The sequence below is a fragment of the Esox lucius genome, chromosome 7 (genome assembly GCF_011004845.1).
Source record: "Esox lucius isolate fEsoLuc1 chromosome 7, fEsoLuc1.pri, whole genome shotgun sequence".
NCBI lineage: Eukaryota > Metazoa > Chordata > Actinopteri > Esociformes > Esocidae > Esox > Esox lucius.
In genome coordinates, this window is record NC_047575.1 from 11,113,031 (window position 1) to 11,130,315 (window position 17,285).

Sequence of the window (17,285 nt, forward strand, 5' to 3'; positions counted from 1 at the left end):
TTGTTTTACATGCCGTCAAAGAAAGAAAAAGAGGGGGCACCCGGATTTGAACCGGGGACCTCTTGATCTGCAGTCAAATGCTCTACCACTGAGCTATACCCCCTTGTCCTCGAAGTGGGGAATCTTTTGGTATATATTACTACTCTTGCAAGGTTTTTCTTCTAAGCAGTTTGGAAAATAAATGGCTTATAATTTAGGTTATGATACCGATTTTATTTGTTAGAGATTGCACTTTGATGAATAGTTACAGATCAGAAACAAGCTAAACCGCTGCAGTACACCGGAAGTAGCCACCCAGTATTTCTTCAATGACTACTTCAAGTATTTTAAGTATTGTTCTAACTCTGTAATGTATCTTCAAACACCATACAACACATAAAACTACACCAAGAATGTCCTTATCCAGCCCATTTCGAGAAATCGTTACATTTATCGGTCTAACGTCTTAGACGTTAGCTAGACGTATTGTGTAACTACTTACATTGACAAGCTAGCTGTGTTTAGGTTAATGGACCGTTTCCTGGAAAATCGAGTTATCTACCCTAGGTGTAGTCTAGGAATATTTTAGCTTGTTAACTTGGCAAATGTACATGTTTGCAAACGTATATGATTCTTGCTTAAAAGTAAAGTATATAAGTGCACTAGACGGGTGGACAGGTTAGCTGTAAACATAGCCTAGATTAACTAGCTAGATATCCCAATAAGGCACATTAAATAACACTTTCAACAGCCTGTTGTCAGACTTTCAGGAAATTTCAGATGTGGACTGTGTTCAACGGACATTTTTCCAGTCACAAGTCTCTGTCCCTATTAGAGGTATCTTATGATTTTACTAATAGCAATAAAAAAAGGCTCTTTCATTGATACCCAAAGAATAACAGTGTCTTGTGTCTCCAGTGTGAATAACAAGCTGCTCTCCTGTCATCCTCTGGAACGGGTTTATAGTTGGCCAGGGCCCTACACACAATGATCCCCCTTAATCACAAAAACATATACCTCCATGAGAAATGCACTCACATGAATAACTGAACTTCCACTAGGTAGTATAACATTGGACATGCCTCCTGATAAAATAAAGTGTGCTCTGTCCATTTACCTGTGTTCCTTTTTTTCTACAGTTCCAACTAAACAAGGACACCATTCATTTTTAAACTCCTATTAGCATTCTGGGCATACATGCCCCACTTAAACGAATTATGGAGTACAGGGCAACAAGATAGGTTTTATGTCATTCACACCGAAATTGAATGCACAGGAATGTGATGATATACACATTACTTCTCCACTTCCCCTGTAGCTCTGATTTCATCTTATTCTATCAGGTTCAGCATGTGCCCTTTCTACAAAGTTCAAACCTATCTTTCGACAAACTCAGAGGGAATGATGAGAACATTGGGTTTGAGGACATTCTTAATGATACATATTTAACTATTGTATGATTCAGTGGTTCTTATAAAGGGTTAAGTGTATGTGGGTGAATCCAACAATGGATGCCATGTCTTTTTGCAGATCTAGCTCAATGTTGAGGTGATAGGAGAGATGCATGTTATGATGGAATGATGGTTTGATCAGAGGAGATTTCCCACCAGGTGTTACACTGGTTTTGTATGTGATTCTGTATTTAGTATTTTTTCTGTTTCTTGCATGTCAAAGATGATCATAAATCACACTGACATGCTAATTGACAACATAGTTTTTATTTTTTAGTGTTATGAAGCGTCACAGGCATTTTTGATAGAAATACATCAACTCACAAGAGTTGTACCATCTTCACATACTGAATACTGTCATCTGCAATAGAGAACAATTCTTATGTTTATATAGTCTTTTTAGGTCATCTTTTGAAGAAGACACAGTCAGGAATTATCTTGACTATTAGAAGGATAACACTGCATCAACTAAGTAGGAAAGGTAATCAGGACAGTACAGAGAAAATAATCACAAGTAGCATTTCTTCGATTTAAAACGGTAGCAAGGCATACCGCCTCATCTTAGAACTTTGCACATACAGTAGAACATACATCTGCACTAAGTGTGGAGTTCTGATAGTTTACTGATAGAAAATGGTTGATATAATAGAGGCGCAATAGATCCTAACAAGAGGGAATTTTTTTGTTGTTGTAAATAAGCTTTTTTTTTCATTACAATCTTAAATGTTAACATTGAATGGAAGAAGCCCACAAAAGAAAAATGTGAAAAAAAACATTTTCTAACAATATGCAGAATAAACAGCAAAACTGTTCAAACTGACGGCCGTTATATGATGTTTGATACAGATCTTTGATCCCATCTGTTGTAATCCTTCAGTCGAGCTTCTCCTCCTGGAAATAGTCTGCATCATTGAGATGATCCTGGAACTTCTCATATTGCTGAGAGACAGATGGAGTGAAATAGTGAGGATGATCAGAGTATTGATTTAGATTTCACATAATTAAAGTATAGGGAGAAAGAATGTTTACTCAAACAGGTGGCCATTCAATGAGGAGTAAAGGGGATGTGGCTTACATGTACACAGATGTATAGAGAAAGCATACATACACTCACCTAAAGGATTATTAGGAACACCATACAAATACTGTGTTTGACCCCCTTTCGCCTTCAGAACTGCCTTATTTCTACGTGGCATTGATTCAACAAGGTGCTGAAAGTATTCTTTAGAAATGCTGGCCCATATTGATAGGATAGCATCTTGCAGTTGATGGAGATTTGTGGGATGCACATCCAGGGCACGAAGCTCCCGTTCCACCACATCCCAAAGATGCTCTATTGGGTTGAGATCTGGTGACTTCTGGGGCCATTTCAGTACAGTGAAATCATTGTCATGTTCAAGAAACCAATTTGAAATTATTCTAACTTTGTGACATGGTCCATTATCCTGCTGGAAGTAGCCATCAGAGGATGGGTACATGGTTGTCATAAAGGGATGGACATGGTCAGAAACAATGCTCAAGAAGGCCGTGGCATTTAAACGATGCCCAATTGGCACTAAGGGGCCTAAAGTGTGCCAAGAAAACATCCCCCACACCATTACACCACCACCACCAGCCTGCACAGTGGTAACAAGGCTTGATGGATCCATGTTCTCATTCTGTTTACGCCAAATTCTGACTCTACCATCTGAATATCTCAACAGAAATCAAGACTCATCAGACCAGGCAACATTCTTCCAGTCTTCAACTGTCCAATTTTGCTGAGCTTGTGCAAATTGTAGCCTCTTTTTCCTATTTGCAGTGGAGATGAGTGCTGTTGTAGCCCATCCGCCTCAAGGTTGTGCGTGTTGTGGCTTCACAAATGCTTTGCTGCATACCTCGGTTGTAACGAGTGGTTATTTCAGTCAAAGTTGCTCTTCTATCAGCTTGAATCACTCGGCCCATTCTCCTCTGACCTCTAGCATCACCATTTTCGCCCACAGGACTGCTGCATACTGGATGCTTTTCCCTTTTCACACCATTCTTTGTAAACCCTAGAAATGGTTGTGCGAGAAAATCCCAGTAACTGAGTAGATTGTGAAATACTCAGACCCGGCCGTCTGGCACCAACAACCATGCCACGCTCAAAATTGCTTAAATCACCTTTCTTTCCCATTCTGACATTCAGTTTGGAGTTCAGGAGATTGTCTTGAACAGGATCCTAAATGCATTGAAGCAACTGCCATGTGATTGGAGAAATTGAACAGGTGTTCCTAATAATCCTTTAGGTGAGTGTATATAATTCCCATTAAGGCTTATTTAAGTGCACAGGTAGCGCCAATAAAGCTTCATTTTAAAGTGGTACATTTTTTCCTTCACCATTGGCTGATCCCTCCAGAAGACCCAGTTCCATATGACTCACACCGGTTCATTGGCTGGGATCAGCCAATGAAGGTGGATGTACTACCCAGATGTCTATATTAACAGTTTCAATGACTCTGACTACGCTGAAAGTCAGGCCATTGAAGGTCTGTATTCATCTCTGTGGGTACATACCTCTGAGATCCAGCCCCTCTCCTCCAGCTTTGCAAACACCTTTTTCACTGTTTCTTTCACTGGTTCCTCCTCTCCAGTCTTCTCCTCTTCCATCACTGTCCGGCAGTGTTGAAACAAATGGTACTTGAAGTGTTTCAGAACATGATAAACCTCTGTTCGTCTGGCACAAACGGAACCCACATCGAAAGCCTGCATTTTAGGAAAGAGGTATTCAAGGTGAGCTGTAATTGAAAACACAGACTAGAAAACCTGACTTTCCACTAAAGCCTAAATTAGTGCAAGGCATTGCAAAGGCAACCTTTTTGTTAGGGGTTACTTTAAGATTCCATGTAGAGTATGCTTTTATTTTGGGACCAAAATGGACAAAACAAAGACAGAATACATTTCTTTTTTAGATGGATTACCTGTGTGTCATCGGGCATGAACTGGTCCTCTTTGAGGCTGTTGACGTCGTACAGTTGCCCTGAAAGACGCACACTGAAGCTGCATTGTCTCTGGAGCTTGCAGGCCTCACAAACACTCATCCCATCCAACCCTATTTTCACCAGCCGGACCCTGGGGTAACATTCCACCCGCTCCTGCACACAAACAAACACACACCTCAGTTGGCATATTGTTTGTTTTGAACTTACACACAAAAAAAAAGATCACTAATTACGCTACAGTTGACAAGTTTTTACTGATAACTAACAATTATTACACGCTCTTGCTTAATCTCCTAATCTCTCTGAATTGATCTTAAAAAGCAGGGCTCCTTATTGTACCTAGAATTGTTAAACAGACAGCGGAAGGAAGGGCTTTCGCCCATAGAGCTCTATTATCGTGAAATGATCTGCCAGTTAATGTGAGACAGACTCAATCTCAACCTTTAAGTATTTACTTTAAACTCATCTATGCAACAGGGTGTATTGTTACATGTAGTCTGGCCGAGGGGTGTGGAGATGAACGGCAAGGCACTATCCTTGATTTCTTTGCCTGGCAGGATCCCCTCTCACCAGTGGGATATCCTCCCACAAATTCTATTCAGGGTCTGAATCACTGGCTTGTGTTACCCAATGTCATCCCAAACATTCATGAAAAGAGAAAGAACTCTGTGAGCTATACTCTGACATCTCTCAAGGTGGTTCGTGGTTGGTGTCCCTTTGGTTGCCTGGTACTTGGCAAAGTGGGTGGAACCACTTTTATGCCTGGTTGGCCCTGTTCTGGGTCAACCTGGCAGGGACATTGTGTCTCCAGTCCCAATTTTTACACTGTAAAAGTTTATGAACTGGGTGACTAAGGTCAGTGAATTCTATGCTGTAGTATCTTTTTGGATCTAAAAACAACTACTAGGCCTGGTGACACCTGGCTTTCCCTGTCCAAAGTCTACCTGGTCTTGTAGGAAATCTAGCTTCTGCCTAACAATTCCTGAGGTCACACAGACGGCACTTATTAACCTGCGGGTCACTTGAACATACAAAATGTTCATTTGGCCCCAAACGAATGACGTAATCTTAAAATCTTCTCCAGGTACAGCTAGAAGAGGACTGTCCAGTCCTTGGGTCCTGCTCCTAACTCGGTTTCATCCCATGTTTCCGACCCTACTTGGACGTTTTTCCTAGCCACTGTGCTCACATTCTTTGAAACTTGTTCTTTCCACACATGAACATTCCAAATGCTCTGATGTCTTTCTATGTAAATTCAATGTACATAGAATATTATTTTGTATGTACCATTCATGGACATATTACATTCATATTGTACCTGTAATATTCAATACTTCTACCCATATTGTTCATATTCCCCGTCCTACTCTTTTTAACATTGCTGCTAGTTTACATTTTTATGTATATTATTGCTAAATCTTTGCTTTATGTGCTTCTTAACTCTCACTACATAGATGTCATGTGCCATGTCACAAGAATTTCATTGTGCCGGATGACGCTGTGTTATTCGGTGCATTTGATAAATAAACGTTGTAAACTTTGTGACAACTGCTGACGTAAAATAAATGTGCTAGATTTTTCCAGCCGGTGTTAAAACGACTGAACCCAAACACCTATCTGAATCTGGGACATTCTTCACCTTGTACCGGTCGGTCCAGCGGCTTCGTTGTTTCAGGTTCTCCAGGCGAGGGAGGATCGTCCGCTCATCGAAGTGGAACAGCGACGCCTTCATCTCCTGAGCATATCTCTTCGTACGATCACCGCCTGCTCACAGTTATCAACCAGTTAGGATTCCTACACTTGGATCATGCACTCGATCTCAGAGGATGCTTTAGATCTGCAAACACACTTACTGTACAGAGACTTCAGAAAAGATTCATCCAGGACGTTGATCATAAGGGCTTTGACAACAACTTGAAAGTGATTGAGCTGTGACCCAGTGATGACTAGAAACAGGAGAAAGGAATTATATAACACGGTGCTTTCACGTGGAAATTCGGACCCATGATAAGGTTTGTTCAGACTTACATTGGCGCGGAAGAGATACAGCCTTTTCATCTGACATCTCTTTATCCTTGTCCCCCGTCGTATCCTCAACTATGAAATCCTTCAGACTGTCGCTGTCATCTGCTGCCTCTTCCTCACTGCTGCCAACCAATGCTTCAGGGACAGGGGCATCATCTTCCCCATTATCATCATCATCATCATCATCACCACCAGTAGCATCTTCAGCTTCTTTATCCTTCGGTCTGTCACCTGAATCCTGGACATATACAAGACAGCATGAACAATACATCTGTTTTACTGCAATGTTTAGCAACAATGAACGTTTTGTCAGTATCCTATAGGACTGGTTATTGTGTGTAGAGGAAACATAATTTGGCCTAGAGGATAAACAAACAACAACAAAAAATTAAGTTCGTTTACACTATTTTGTGGTAAGATACCTCTAATGTACCCCTGCGTTTCGGAACGCGGGACTTAATCTCCTTAGATAACGCCAAGAGTTTAGACTGGCGTTGCTTTCTTTTAGCTGCCGTCTCTTTGGCTTCAGCAACTTTTTTAGCCTTTTGTGCAGCACTCTCGTCCTCTGAATCAGAATCTTGGCTTTGCTGTTTTATGCGTTTTTTGGGAACGACTTTCCGTTTAGGCTTGGTTCCTACATCGCTGTCAGAGTCGCTGGAGCTGTCAGCGAGGACGCGCTTCCGTCGAGGACGGGATCTACCTTCACTGGAGCTACTGCCATCGCTGTCAGGGCTCTGTTCCCCACTGGCAGCTGTGCTTTCGCTTCCACTGTCCGAATTCCGATATTCACTCTCTGAGTCAGATGCGCTGATACTGGTCGTGCTCGCGCAGGACTCCTCGTCACTGTCATCGAGGATAGACGATGGCAGACCGATTTCAGCCCTTTTCTTCGACGCTTCGGCTTTATTTTTTCGCATTGTCGCGAACACTTTACGCTTGTACAGGCTTTCCATTTTTGCCTCTAGAGCTGCCAAGATAACAGTCCAAAAAAATGCTAAATAACCTAAACAATCCTGGCTAGCCAACTAGCTAGTTACGTTATTACCAATTAGCTAATGCGAGACGCAGAATACGCTCATTTCCATGCAATTATCTATGTAAGCTATCACATATAAACAACGTTCATCTGTTTTGATTCCAAGCTTTAACCGCGGCGAACCTAAAAAAAAACCCATAAAATTTTATCTCGCATGCATGTTTTCTTTTGGTTTTGTTGATGTTGTTGTGTGCTTTTTCCCACTTCCGTTCTCGACTCCCGCCCTCCACTCAAAGGAAGGGCCTCTAAAGTCATAGCGCCTCTGCTGCTGGGCATTGTAGAAACCTTAGCTTGAGGTTTTTAGGGGTAAAGTACTGGTTGGCTACTTGTGAAGTTAATTATAGATTTTATCGGTCACAAACATTGTGCATCATGTGTACAAATAAGATTTTTAAAAACCATGTTAATTTATTCACGAGAAAAAATTAGTCATCCAATAAGTCATATTTAGTTATTTTATTCAGGAAATGTTTCTTAGAGAATTACAGATTCTTTAGAATTAAGATAACAACGTTCTCTGTAATAATCAATGTAACATGTCAGCAATAAAAACAATATTTCCAGTTTAATTATCTGCACAAGTAATTATAAATATTTATGACCAAAGGAGAATGGAACCATCAGATCCGGCTGATAATAAGTACTCCCCCTTGTGATCAAAGATTACACTCTGGACAGCGTCATCATGCCCCAGTAAACTGGACACCTGAGTAGATGCCAGCTCCACCAGCTTCACAGAGCCATCATTACTAGCAATAGCAAGTGTGCGGCCTGATGGGCTAAAGGCTACTTGATTGCTAGGATCGGGTCCAGTGTCCATGGTTATCATGGCAGCTATTTTCCTCACATCCCATAGTTTAACCACTCCGTATGAATCACAAGAGGCAACAGTGTCGCCCAGTGGATTAAAGGTGGCATGGTTGCAGGAGTGCTGGTGTCCATAGAAGGTCTGTGCACACAATCCAATCCTGGCATCCCACAAAGACAGCGTTTTATCAGCAGAGCAAGTAAGAAGAGTGTTGGAAAAGGGCAAGAAAGTAACACTGTTGACGGAGTCGACGTGGCCACGCAGTGTGTTACGACAGCGCTCGCTCTGCAGGTCCCAGACCTTCGTAGTGTTGTCCATGGAGCAGGAAGCCACAAAGTCACCGCATGTGTGGAAGGAGCAGCCCCACGTGGCATGGGTGTGGCCATCAAGAGTCAGGATGCAGCGGCCTTGGGAGAAATCCCATATCCTTACCGTAGTGTCTCCACTGGTGGTGGCCAGGCTTCCACCTGTTGGATGGAAGCTGCACCCAGAGAGCCAATCACTATGACCCTCACCTGTCATGATCATTTCCCCCACAGGCATACCCCACAACCTCCAGAGCTGGTCATCACTAGAGGAGGCCACTATAAACTTGCGGGGATGCAGTGCTAGGCAACTAATTGGCAGATTATGGGCTTTCACTGAATTGGTGAGTTGGAATCCAGATGATTTGGTGCTCTGAGAACCCAGAGCTTTTATTCGGCCTAAGTAGGGGTTCACATGGCTGCTCATGGGAAACTCTGAGTCTTTCAGGTGTTTCTGAGCTGTAGATTTGGTTGGGTTGTTGTCTTGGTCATAGAAGGCAATTCCATCATTCTGTAGCCGGCCTCCTTTCCCAGACTTACTTTGTGTCTTGTCCTGTTTTGGGGGCAGACCTGTGTCTCTGTTGGCCGAAAGGATTGGAGGTGATGTTTGGGCATTACGGAGGGTGGCTTCCAGGCTGTTGGCCTGGCCATAAGCCCTGTCCCTCTCTAAACTAATGAGCATCTTCTGTTTCAACGCCACTTGGTACTTATCACTCAGCTGCTTCAGTGCAGGCTCATAGGACTCATAGTGCTTCTTAAGTCGTTTGATGTCTTCAACAAGCCTGTTCTTCTCTTGGACAACACGCTTGTGTTGCAGACGATGGAAATCCCTTTCTTTCTGAAGCTTTATCATTGTGTCAGCAGCTTTTAAAGATGCCTTTCTGTAGCTGTCTCGTTCTCTCTGGACATTCTTCAGTTCGTTGTCGAGAAGTTGGTTGTGAGTATATGCGTCTGGCACGAACTCCACAAGCTCGGGTTTCAACAACCCCCTCTGCAACATTTCGTACCACTCTGCTTGAAAGCAATCCAGAGTTCTAGTCATCCCCATTTTGACGAGAAAGTTGCGGAGAAAATCATCAACCACTTCTGGAATGTGAGAGATGGGTTGTTTAGCTGAGCTAAGCTTCTGTAATACGGACCCAAATTCATTTGAGGACTCGCGCAATGCTCTCACTGCGGTCTCCAAATCCTCCTCCTCCTCCGCCATGCTACTTTCTCCATCGGCCAGAACTTCCTCATACTGATAATCGTCTTCTGAGTCATCTGGTATTGACACGTTTTCGAGGTAATATGGCCCATCGACAGATTCTTGCGCTGTTTCATTTTTTGCGGCCATTCCTTCAACCACTTTGTGTTTGTTTACAGGTCTCCATGGTCACGGATTCTCGTGCCCCTAGACTAGAGTTAACACAACATTCTGTCTGCAGTGGCCATGGAAAATTATAGGCCTGATTGTCTGAGTAGATTGAATAACGTGGATGATTTGCAATATAAATGGAAGTAATTTTCTTCTTTATCCTACATCCCTTACGCATTTATTGTGCCTTTGCAACTCATGTAATAAACACGAAAATGAATGCATGCGATAGGATTTTCTATGTTATTATTTAACTTTTTTTTTATTAATATAATGGACAATGAATGAAGATGCATAGTAACAGAGAGAATGAGTAACTGATGTTAATTTCCTAACCTGCAATGGCAAAACAATTACAGAAGGTGGCATATTCCATTCACAATTGACCCAATAGGACAACTCAACGCTCAATGACTCGCACACAGCCTGACGGTCTTCACTTTCAGATGAAAGAAAATGTTACAAAAGGGGTTCTTCGGCTGACCCTGTGGGACAAGAATCATTTTAAGTACCATTTATAATGGGTTCCAGATAGAACTCTTTGGTTTAAAGTAGAATATTCGTTAGTTCTATTTGGAAAACCTTTTACATAAGGTTCTGTATGGAACGTGAAAGAGTCCTACATTATTGCAGTTTTGTCATTGTGGGTACTCTGTTATCGAGAGCATACATCTGAATACATGTAGGTGAGACAAACACTCCATCCAGTAAATAACTTACAAGTGACAGCCGAATAAACCTTTTGGATACCCTTTTCTCAGTTTCTCACGTGTTTGCACCGATTCTCTGCTCATTAAAATGTCAGACCCCATATCACCTGTAATATTTCCTCTGTTATTGTTCCCCCTCTCCTTGCACTTAGACACAAGTGTATCCATATGTTAAAATGGCGTCTAATCTGAACGTGTGTCAAATACAAACGTGTAGTAAAAGCTCCTGAAAAAAGGCAAGCTATGATCTGTCTGATTCTTGATACTGAACTTGACTGATAATCGTGGGCTATGATGTTTCTCTTCTCAGCTGGCAACCAATAGGAAGCCAAGAACACGTGGATGCGACAGATTTGGAGACCGTTGCAAGTAAAGCAGCCTTCAGATGTCAGTTTAGACTGTAGACAGAGGAGATAGGGGAGGCAGGGCAGCTTAAGTATAAACGTTTACATATACAAGGTCCCTCCGGACACTCACCTGTGAAGCGCAAGACATGAGCCATCCAAATGAGAAAGATGGCCCTGAAAAAACTGAAAGTAAATCTAAATCATCCATGCTTTCATCATACTGCATCGAGAGCATACTCGCCAGAAGAAGTCCTCTTAAAGTCAGACTCACAGGAATGCAAAGTTTACCAACGCTTACTGGGAGAGTGGAACATAACGCGTCTCTGGAAGGTAAGATGTTGTAAATTGACTGTTAGGCTTAACAGAACCCATATACTAAGGCTGTAATGTAAATAGAGAATAACTCCAAATGCATAGTTATTGCATTTGCAGCTTTATTTTTTGTTGCACTTGCATTTAAGCAACTTAAGGAAAAATATTTACACACTTTTTCAAAGACTGGTTAATATATACCTAGCCCTATGTACTATTAAATTTACAACGTAAACCAAAGAAAGAATCTAAAAAGTAAGTTCCTATATACCTATATATATACTACTTTATAAATAGGTATATTCTCTAAAAATTTAGAGTTAATCGAAACGAAATTTTATTTTATATGAATAGTAGCCTACATTTTACTTTGGCCCATAACCTATAAAATGGCTAAATTATAGCTTAGGTGATCAAACGTATGATATTGTATTTTGCGCTGTTGATTATTTTTAGTTCCTTAAAATACTCATTATCTCTTTGCAGCCCCTCAGAAAGATGCGGACATGCACCTGCCTCCTAAGTTGAGGCGTCTGTATGGCCCAGGAGGAAAATTAATGGACATCAGTCGAGGAATTCTGGAGAATGAGGAGCCGGAAGAGAGGGAGCGTCCTCTAGACAAAGTTTACGAACATCTGAAAATCACTCAGGCGCCACAAGTAAGCATCAGCCGCAGTAAATCGTACAGGGAAAACGCATCCCACGGTCAAAACGAGGAAGATCAGAACCTCGAGCGCGGGACAGAGGAGCACGCCGAACTTGACGCCCTAAAGTTCGAGGAGGACATGGGTCAGGAGCGCGTCAGCGAAGACATAGAAATGTCTGCAAAAAACGAAGAGAATTTGCCAATCCATGGAGATGTAAAAGATGGAGAGGACAGTGTGTGCCTCTCAGCTGGCAGTGACTCAGAGGAAGGGATGCTAAAGCGAAAACAGAGAAGATACAGGACTACGTTTACCAGTTACCAGCTCGAGGAGCTGGAGAGAGCTTTCCAAAAGACGCACTACCCGGATGTATTCACAAGGTATTGCAATCTCATGGGCCACCACGTACAGAAGCTATTAGTAACTGAAATTAAAAAAGTAAATCTGTTGTTAATAGGCCTATGTGAAAATAAAAATAGGAAGTCTATATGGTAAATCCTAGTGAGGGGATTAGAAACGTTGGCTTAAAAACATTGGCTTAAAAATTTAACAACAGGAAGTATCTAATAATATTATAAGCTTTCTCTGAAAAGTAATATTACTGATTACATTACTGATATTATTATTATTATTTATTAAGCAAACAAATTAGGCAATATCAATACAATAGAAAAATAGAAATAGAAAAATAATAAATACACGCATAATGATAATCATATATGTCTTTCACTAACAATATAATTCACATACAAAACAACGAAAGTACAAGATGTGTGCAGAACTATCCCCGATGTTACATTAAAAATAGAACAGTACAGTTTAATAATAATAAATCAACAATAAGGTTTTGTAATACTATTTAATACAGCAAATCTCATTTTATTGTGAATTATGAAGTATTTGTATTATTTGTAAACCGTAGTTGACAAAACTAAGCCTATTTGCTAAATATATTGTTAGAAATCGTTTACATTTATTGATATGTGAATTGATTTTTGCTGCTGCAAATAAAAAGCTTTACTATTGCAGAGAGATCCATTTGCATAATTACAGCTTTACAAAAACATTTGTGAGACAGAATATCTATTGCCTGGTTTACAAAGGAACATTTCGAACAAGATTGATGGCTATTGATAGAGAACACTATTCTCCCATCTCAACGTCGCTCACACAAATATAATACAACGACGACTATTATTTCATAATTGTATCGTTATCTTATAGGTTTGTATTAATGTCAGCATTGTATTTGTGCGTGGAAAGGTATGATGATAACTTCATATTATGTGTCATTTATTCTTCTTTCAATTTAGGGAGGAGTTAGCCATGCGGTTGGATCTCACAGAGGCGCGTGTGCAAGTGAGTGTCATTTATTGCTAGCTCATATTTTACATTCTTACGTCTGGACTACAAAAACACTCACTAATGCAATAACTCAATACATCGTTCTGTTAAATAATATTTAATTTCTATAACATTATAGAAAAACATAGAAAAACATTATGGGCTTACCTAATAATAATGTTAATTACAATACTGTTGTTATGTTTATGATATTTGTAATACGCTATTCGCTGTGGAAGAAAGTATTTCAACATACTACGAACTTAATTTGCGCTCAGTGGGCGTTCATGGCTTTGTCATGCCCTTGGCAGCGCAAACACAGTTAGTATTGACCAAAACCGCATCTTTGCAAACCGGGGTAATTCTGTTTGATTTCCCATCGTGTAATTGTTTTAACAGCGCATTAATCTCAAACTTTTAGTTAGACATACACATTAATGGGTGTTATCATCCTTAATAGTCTTATTTATAACACTGCTTGCATTTTTAAACACGAGTCACAGCATCACATCATAGGCTACCAGACTATGCATTTAACCCACCAGTTGCCACCAGTCGTCGCTTCGGAGATTTAGATCAGCAAATCGTTGTTTGGAACTACAATTTCAGATAGATGTATTCTTTGTTGATAAAGACGGTGGGGAACGACGGAAAATAGGTTTTGGTGAAAGACGTATGGTTAAGATTCAAACCTATGCTGTAACAGGACATGTGACGGCTTGAACACCGTAGGCCACAGACCTCCTAAATTCTGTTTAATTTCATAGCCAGTGTCAAGTTCACAGGCACTTAGTTTCTGATTCCACTCTCTGTTCCCTTCACACCAGTTTGTTTACTTTCACAACATGAAGAAAATGTGCTTTATTGTCATTTCCAAATTCAAATGTAAATTCATTAAAAATATATATACGTACAATAGCTAACTGTGAACGACCATTTGTTATGAATCCCATTCCCAACCCCTGGCCTAACTGTCTCTCTCTGCCTTTCTCCAAGGTGTGGTTCCAGAACCGCAGAGCAAAGTGGAGGAAGAGGGAAAAGGCTGGGGTTCATACTCACTCTCCAGGAAACCCCTTTTCCGGACCCCTGGGAGCAGCCCACCACCTCAGCCACTACCTGGAGGGAAGTCATTTCCCACCTCACTCTCACCCCTCCCTGGAGTCTGCCTGGACTGCTGCTGCCACCTCCTTTCAGGGTCTGACCCAGCCCCTCACCAGCTCTGCCTCCCCCCTGGGTTTTGGCCCCTTCCTGGGGGCAGCCATGTTTAGACACCCCACCTTTATTAGTCCCTCCTTTGGAAGGTAAGCGCAGAAGACAACATCGTGCTAACAAGGCTTCATCTGATTGACTATATGTCCATATTTCATTATTTCCAAATCTGCCTGTATAGTCACTCACTCTTCCAACCCCTCCAATTTCTCGCCTTCCATTGGCAGACTCTTCTCCAGCATGGGTCCTCTGACACTCTTACGCCATCCCGTACCTGCAGTAGAGGCTCCAGTCCAGCCTCCGACCGCTTTGTCAGAGCCCTCTCCCTCCTCACCTGTGGACCGCCGGGCCTCCAGCATTGCAGCACTGCGGCTCAAAGCTAAAGAGCACTCAGCTCAGCTGACACAACTCAACATCCTACCTTCCAGCACGACTGGGAAGGAGGTGTGTTGAGACATTGACCCCCCCCCAACCCCTCCACATGGAGCATGAGTCATGACCAAAGGACTAGCAGCTTAGAAGTGGTATAGCGCAAGAAAACCTCGCCTAACCTCCCCGCCCCCACCTCCACACGCCGCGTAGTTCCTCCCCAAACGCTCTCGACAACAGTGAAATAAGATTTCCTCATGAACTAAAAGAGAGAAGAAATAAAAAAGTGGACTCCCTGCCTTTTGATCCTCAGGAATGACCCATAGCAGCCTCTCACAGGGTGCTACAGGCCACCAAAGGGAGAGATCTAGGCCCTTGAGAGGTTCTAATGGAGAGAAATGCTGTAGACTACAGACTGTAAGTTTAAAGATCATATACTGTAGACTACATTTTATGTGTTGACAGATGTGGTGTTGTTTCAGTCTTCTCAAATGACTTGGTTTTTAAGTTTTTATTTATGAGTCCCATATTATGAACCAGAAGGAAGTTTTCATATGGAACATTTTATTTTATTTTAAAATGATTTTCTGGTTTCAGATGAACCAGAGGAAAATACCTAAAATAATAAATTGTCCAATGGAAAACTTTGCACTTTCCTCGATTTTAAATGTTTTCAGTGAAATTTAAAATGAAAAATAAAATCATTCTGTGAATAGAATGAAGTGTATTCAACACTATACACACGTATAATAACAAACTTGCAACATCGTGGTCTCTCCAAATACCCCTATGCCTTTGAGATTGACTTATAGCTTGGCAGATTGACGAGAACGGCATTTTCTGAACTAAACAAAAAAAAAACTCATATAATTCAACACAAAAACAATTTCTCTCACCAGTGCATTCGGACCATTTAGGTAAGCGCCGACACCCCCTCGTGATAAACAGGGACTATTTCATCTGGTACACCCAGCATGCATAGCCATGTATAGCAGAAAGGGCACGGCAGCCGCGCACAATCGGTGAGTTTTGTCCCACGACAAAAAAACAACGAAATAATTTCGCTTAATTACTTACACTAGAAGAAATACAGCGTTTGACAGTTTTAAACAAAAAAGAAAATATTTCTGCTAATATTCACAGCCGAAACAATTAGTCACAGAAAGCAGGACAATACAGACTATTCAACAGCCTGCTTTACAAAAGATACCACGTGGATAGACATTCATAAAATTCCATTGCGGGTCGATACTGTAGGTTACGCTATATTTTTTTAATTAGGGAGAAGAATGGAAAATATAGTAGATATCGCCCGGGATGGCATAACGTCGAGGCCTGTTGCACTCCGTCCTAATCCGACAGCCATCCCAACTGGCTATAGTCCACCGCTCCTTGCTGAAAATCCTCTTCTCTCCAATTTGACCCGTTCCATGGTTCTGAACCAAATCGCGTGAAATTACCCCTGGGATTAATTTTCCTGTTTATTGAAACTCCTCGCTTCTTTTACTTGGTTAATCCTGTCTCATTTAACGACACAATTACGTGGATTTTCAATAAATAATCTAGATGAAAGGAGTCCTGGCAGTAGCTTTATTTTAGCATTCACCAAATGGAATGGTTTGGGGAACTCTTGCGTTGTCCAACATTTTCTGTTTTTATATAACATTGGTTTTTGTGAACCCAATAGCATTAAAGTGAACCCAAAGAAATATAAAACACCACAACACCTGCATCTCTAGAAAATACGAAAAAAAAGAAATCTCCAGAGAGCTTTTGTATAACTTTTGTCAGTAGTTTTAAAAGTAGTACTCAGAGACAAAAAGGATCATTCATTTCATATGAACTGGCGTTACCTCCAGTTTGAGATCTTACAAAAAACTTTACATTTCCAAGGTTATTTCTCATTACTTCTTTCAACAGTAACAAAGTATTAATAGTTACACCTCAAAACTTACCAGACTTCCACAGTGTAAACAATGTTAACATGACTAAACAACATTTTAAACATCGAATCCAGAGGTTTTCAATTGGGTTGGTGTCTAAGTAAGGTAATTCTATTTTTATATAAAAAGGAACTCCATTTGGGAATTTGAAACAACCAGATAGAATGCGTGTAGAAATTACAATTAATATATACTTTTACACAATTTAATTTCTCATCAAATTACAGTATTTTAAATATGTAGGCTAAAACTCTAATTGTGTGATCTGAAACATGTGTGGCCAAAAAGACGTGAGTTTGACAACATTATTTATCATGAATATAGGCTTCATGGAATTATTGATAATAAAAAGTTGGTAATGTTGTTTCTTTCATTTACTGTCAATAGTGCAACAATTTTCCCCAGACAACATTTAGGTAAAAATAACTGTAATGCAAATTTTGTGTCACGACTTAGACAACTTGCAGATCTAAGCCTTTAAATATT

The 17,285-nt window shown here is 40.9% G+C and overlaps 3 protein-coding genes and 1 non-coding gene across 4 annotated transcripts; 1 reads left to right on the forward strand and 3 right to left on the reverse strand.

Annotated features, from left to right (window-relative positions):
• Positions 1 to 31: 31 nt before the first annotated feature.
• On the reverse strand, positions 32 to 103 carry trnac-gca. The gene has a single exon. It is a non-coding gene; the product is annotated as a tRNA-Cys (tRNA).
• A 1,578-nt stretch (positions 104 to 1,681) lies between these two features.
• ccdc82 (coiled-coil domain containing 82) lies at positions 1,682 to 7,682 on the reverse strand. The gene is made up of 7 exons (XM_010899897.3): positions 6,838 to 7,682; positions 6,419 to 6,653; positions 6,244 to 6,336; positions 6,030 to 6,154; positions 4,370 to 4,543; positions 3,966 to 4,154; positions 1,682 to 2,369 (listed from the first exon to the last, which is right to left on the reverse strand). The coding sequence occupies exons 1-7, from the start codon at positions 7,366 to 7,368 to the stop codon at positions 2,304 to 2,306; spliced, it is 1,413 nt and encodes a 470-aa protein (XP_010898199.1). The 5' UTR covers positions 7,369 to 7,682; the 3' UTR covers positions 1,682 to 2,303.
• Positions 7,683 to 7,969: 287 nt separating this feature from the next.
• On the reverse strand, positions 7,970 to 10,096 carry LOC105027703 (sperm-associated antigen 16 protein). Its single transcript, XM_010899914.3, has one exon. It carries the CDS (start codon positions 9,898 to 9,900, stop codon positions 8,047 to 8,049), a length of 1,854 nt encoding a protein of 617 aa, XP_010898216.2. The 5' UTR covers positions 9,901 to 10,096; the 3' UTR covers positions 7,970 to 8,046.
• Positions 10,097 to 10,546: 450 nt separating this feature from the next.
• On the forward strand, positions 10,547 to 15,404 carry LOC105027694 (aristaless-related homeobox protein). The gene is made up of 5 exons (XM_010899898.3): positions 10,547 to 11,308; positions 11,777 to 12,314; positions 13,248 to 13,293; positions 14,275 to 14,579; positions 14,715 to 15,404. The coding sequence occupies exons 1-5, from the start codon at positions 11,125 to 11,127 to the stop codon at positions 14,938 to 14,940; spliced, it is 1,299 nt and encodes a 432-aa protein (XP_010898200.1). The 5' UTR covers positions 10,547 to 11,124; the 3' UTR covers positions 14,941 to 15,404.
• The last annotated feature ends 1,881 nt before the right edge of the window (positions 15,405 to 17,285 follow it).

What these genes read in the sequence shown, in the direction of transcription:
- ccdc82 (XM_010899897.3), bottom strand. Translation starts at nt 7,368, where the DNA reads ATGGAAAGCCTGTACAAGCGTAAAGTGTTCGCGACAATGCGAAAAAAT. An exon ending in AACGCAGGGGTACATTAGAG is followed by an intron (nt 6,654 to 6,837) that starts GTATCTTACCAC and finishes GTATATGTCCAG; the next exon opens with GATTCAGGTGACAGACCGAA. An exon ending in TTTTCTGAAGTCTCTGTACA is followed by an intron (nt 6,155 to 6,243) that starts GTAAGTGTGTTT and finishes AACTGTGAGCAG; the next exon opens with GCGGTGATCGTACGAAGAGA.
- LOC105027703 (XM_010899914.3), bottom strand. Translation starts at nt 9,900, where the DNA reads ATGGCCGCAAAAAATGAAACAGCGCAAGAATCTGTCGATGGGCCATAT.
- LOC105027694 (XM_010899898.3), top strand. Translation starts at nt 11,125, where the DNA reads ATGAGCCATCCAAATGAGAAAGATGGCCCTGAAAAAACTGAAAGTAAA. An exon ending in ACATAACGCGTCTCTGGAAG is followed by an intron (nt 11,309 to 11,776) that starts GTAAGATGTTGT and finishes ATCTCTTTGCAG; the next exon opens with CCCCTCAGAAAGATGCGGAC. An exon ending in ATTAGTCCCTCCTTTGGAAG is followed by an intron (nt 14,580 to 14,714) that starts GTAAGCGCAGAA and finishes TTCCATTGGCAG; the next exon opens with ACTCTTCTCCAGCATGGGTC.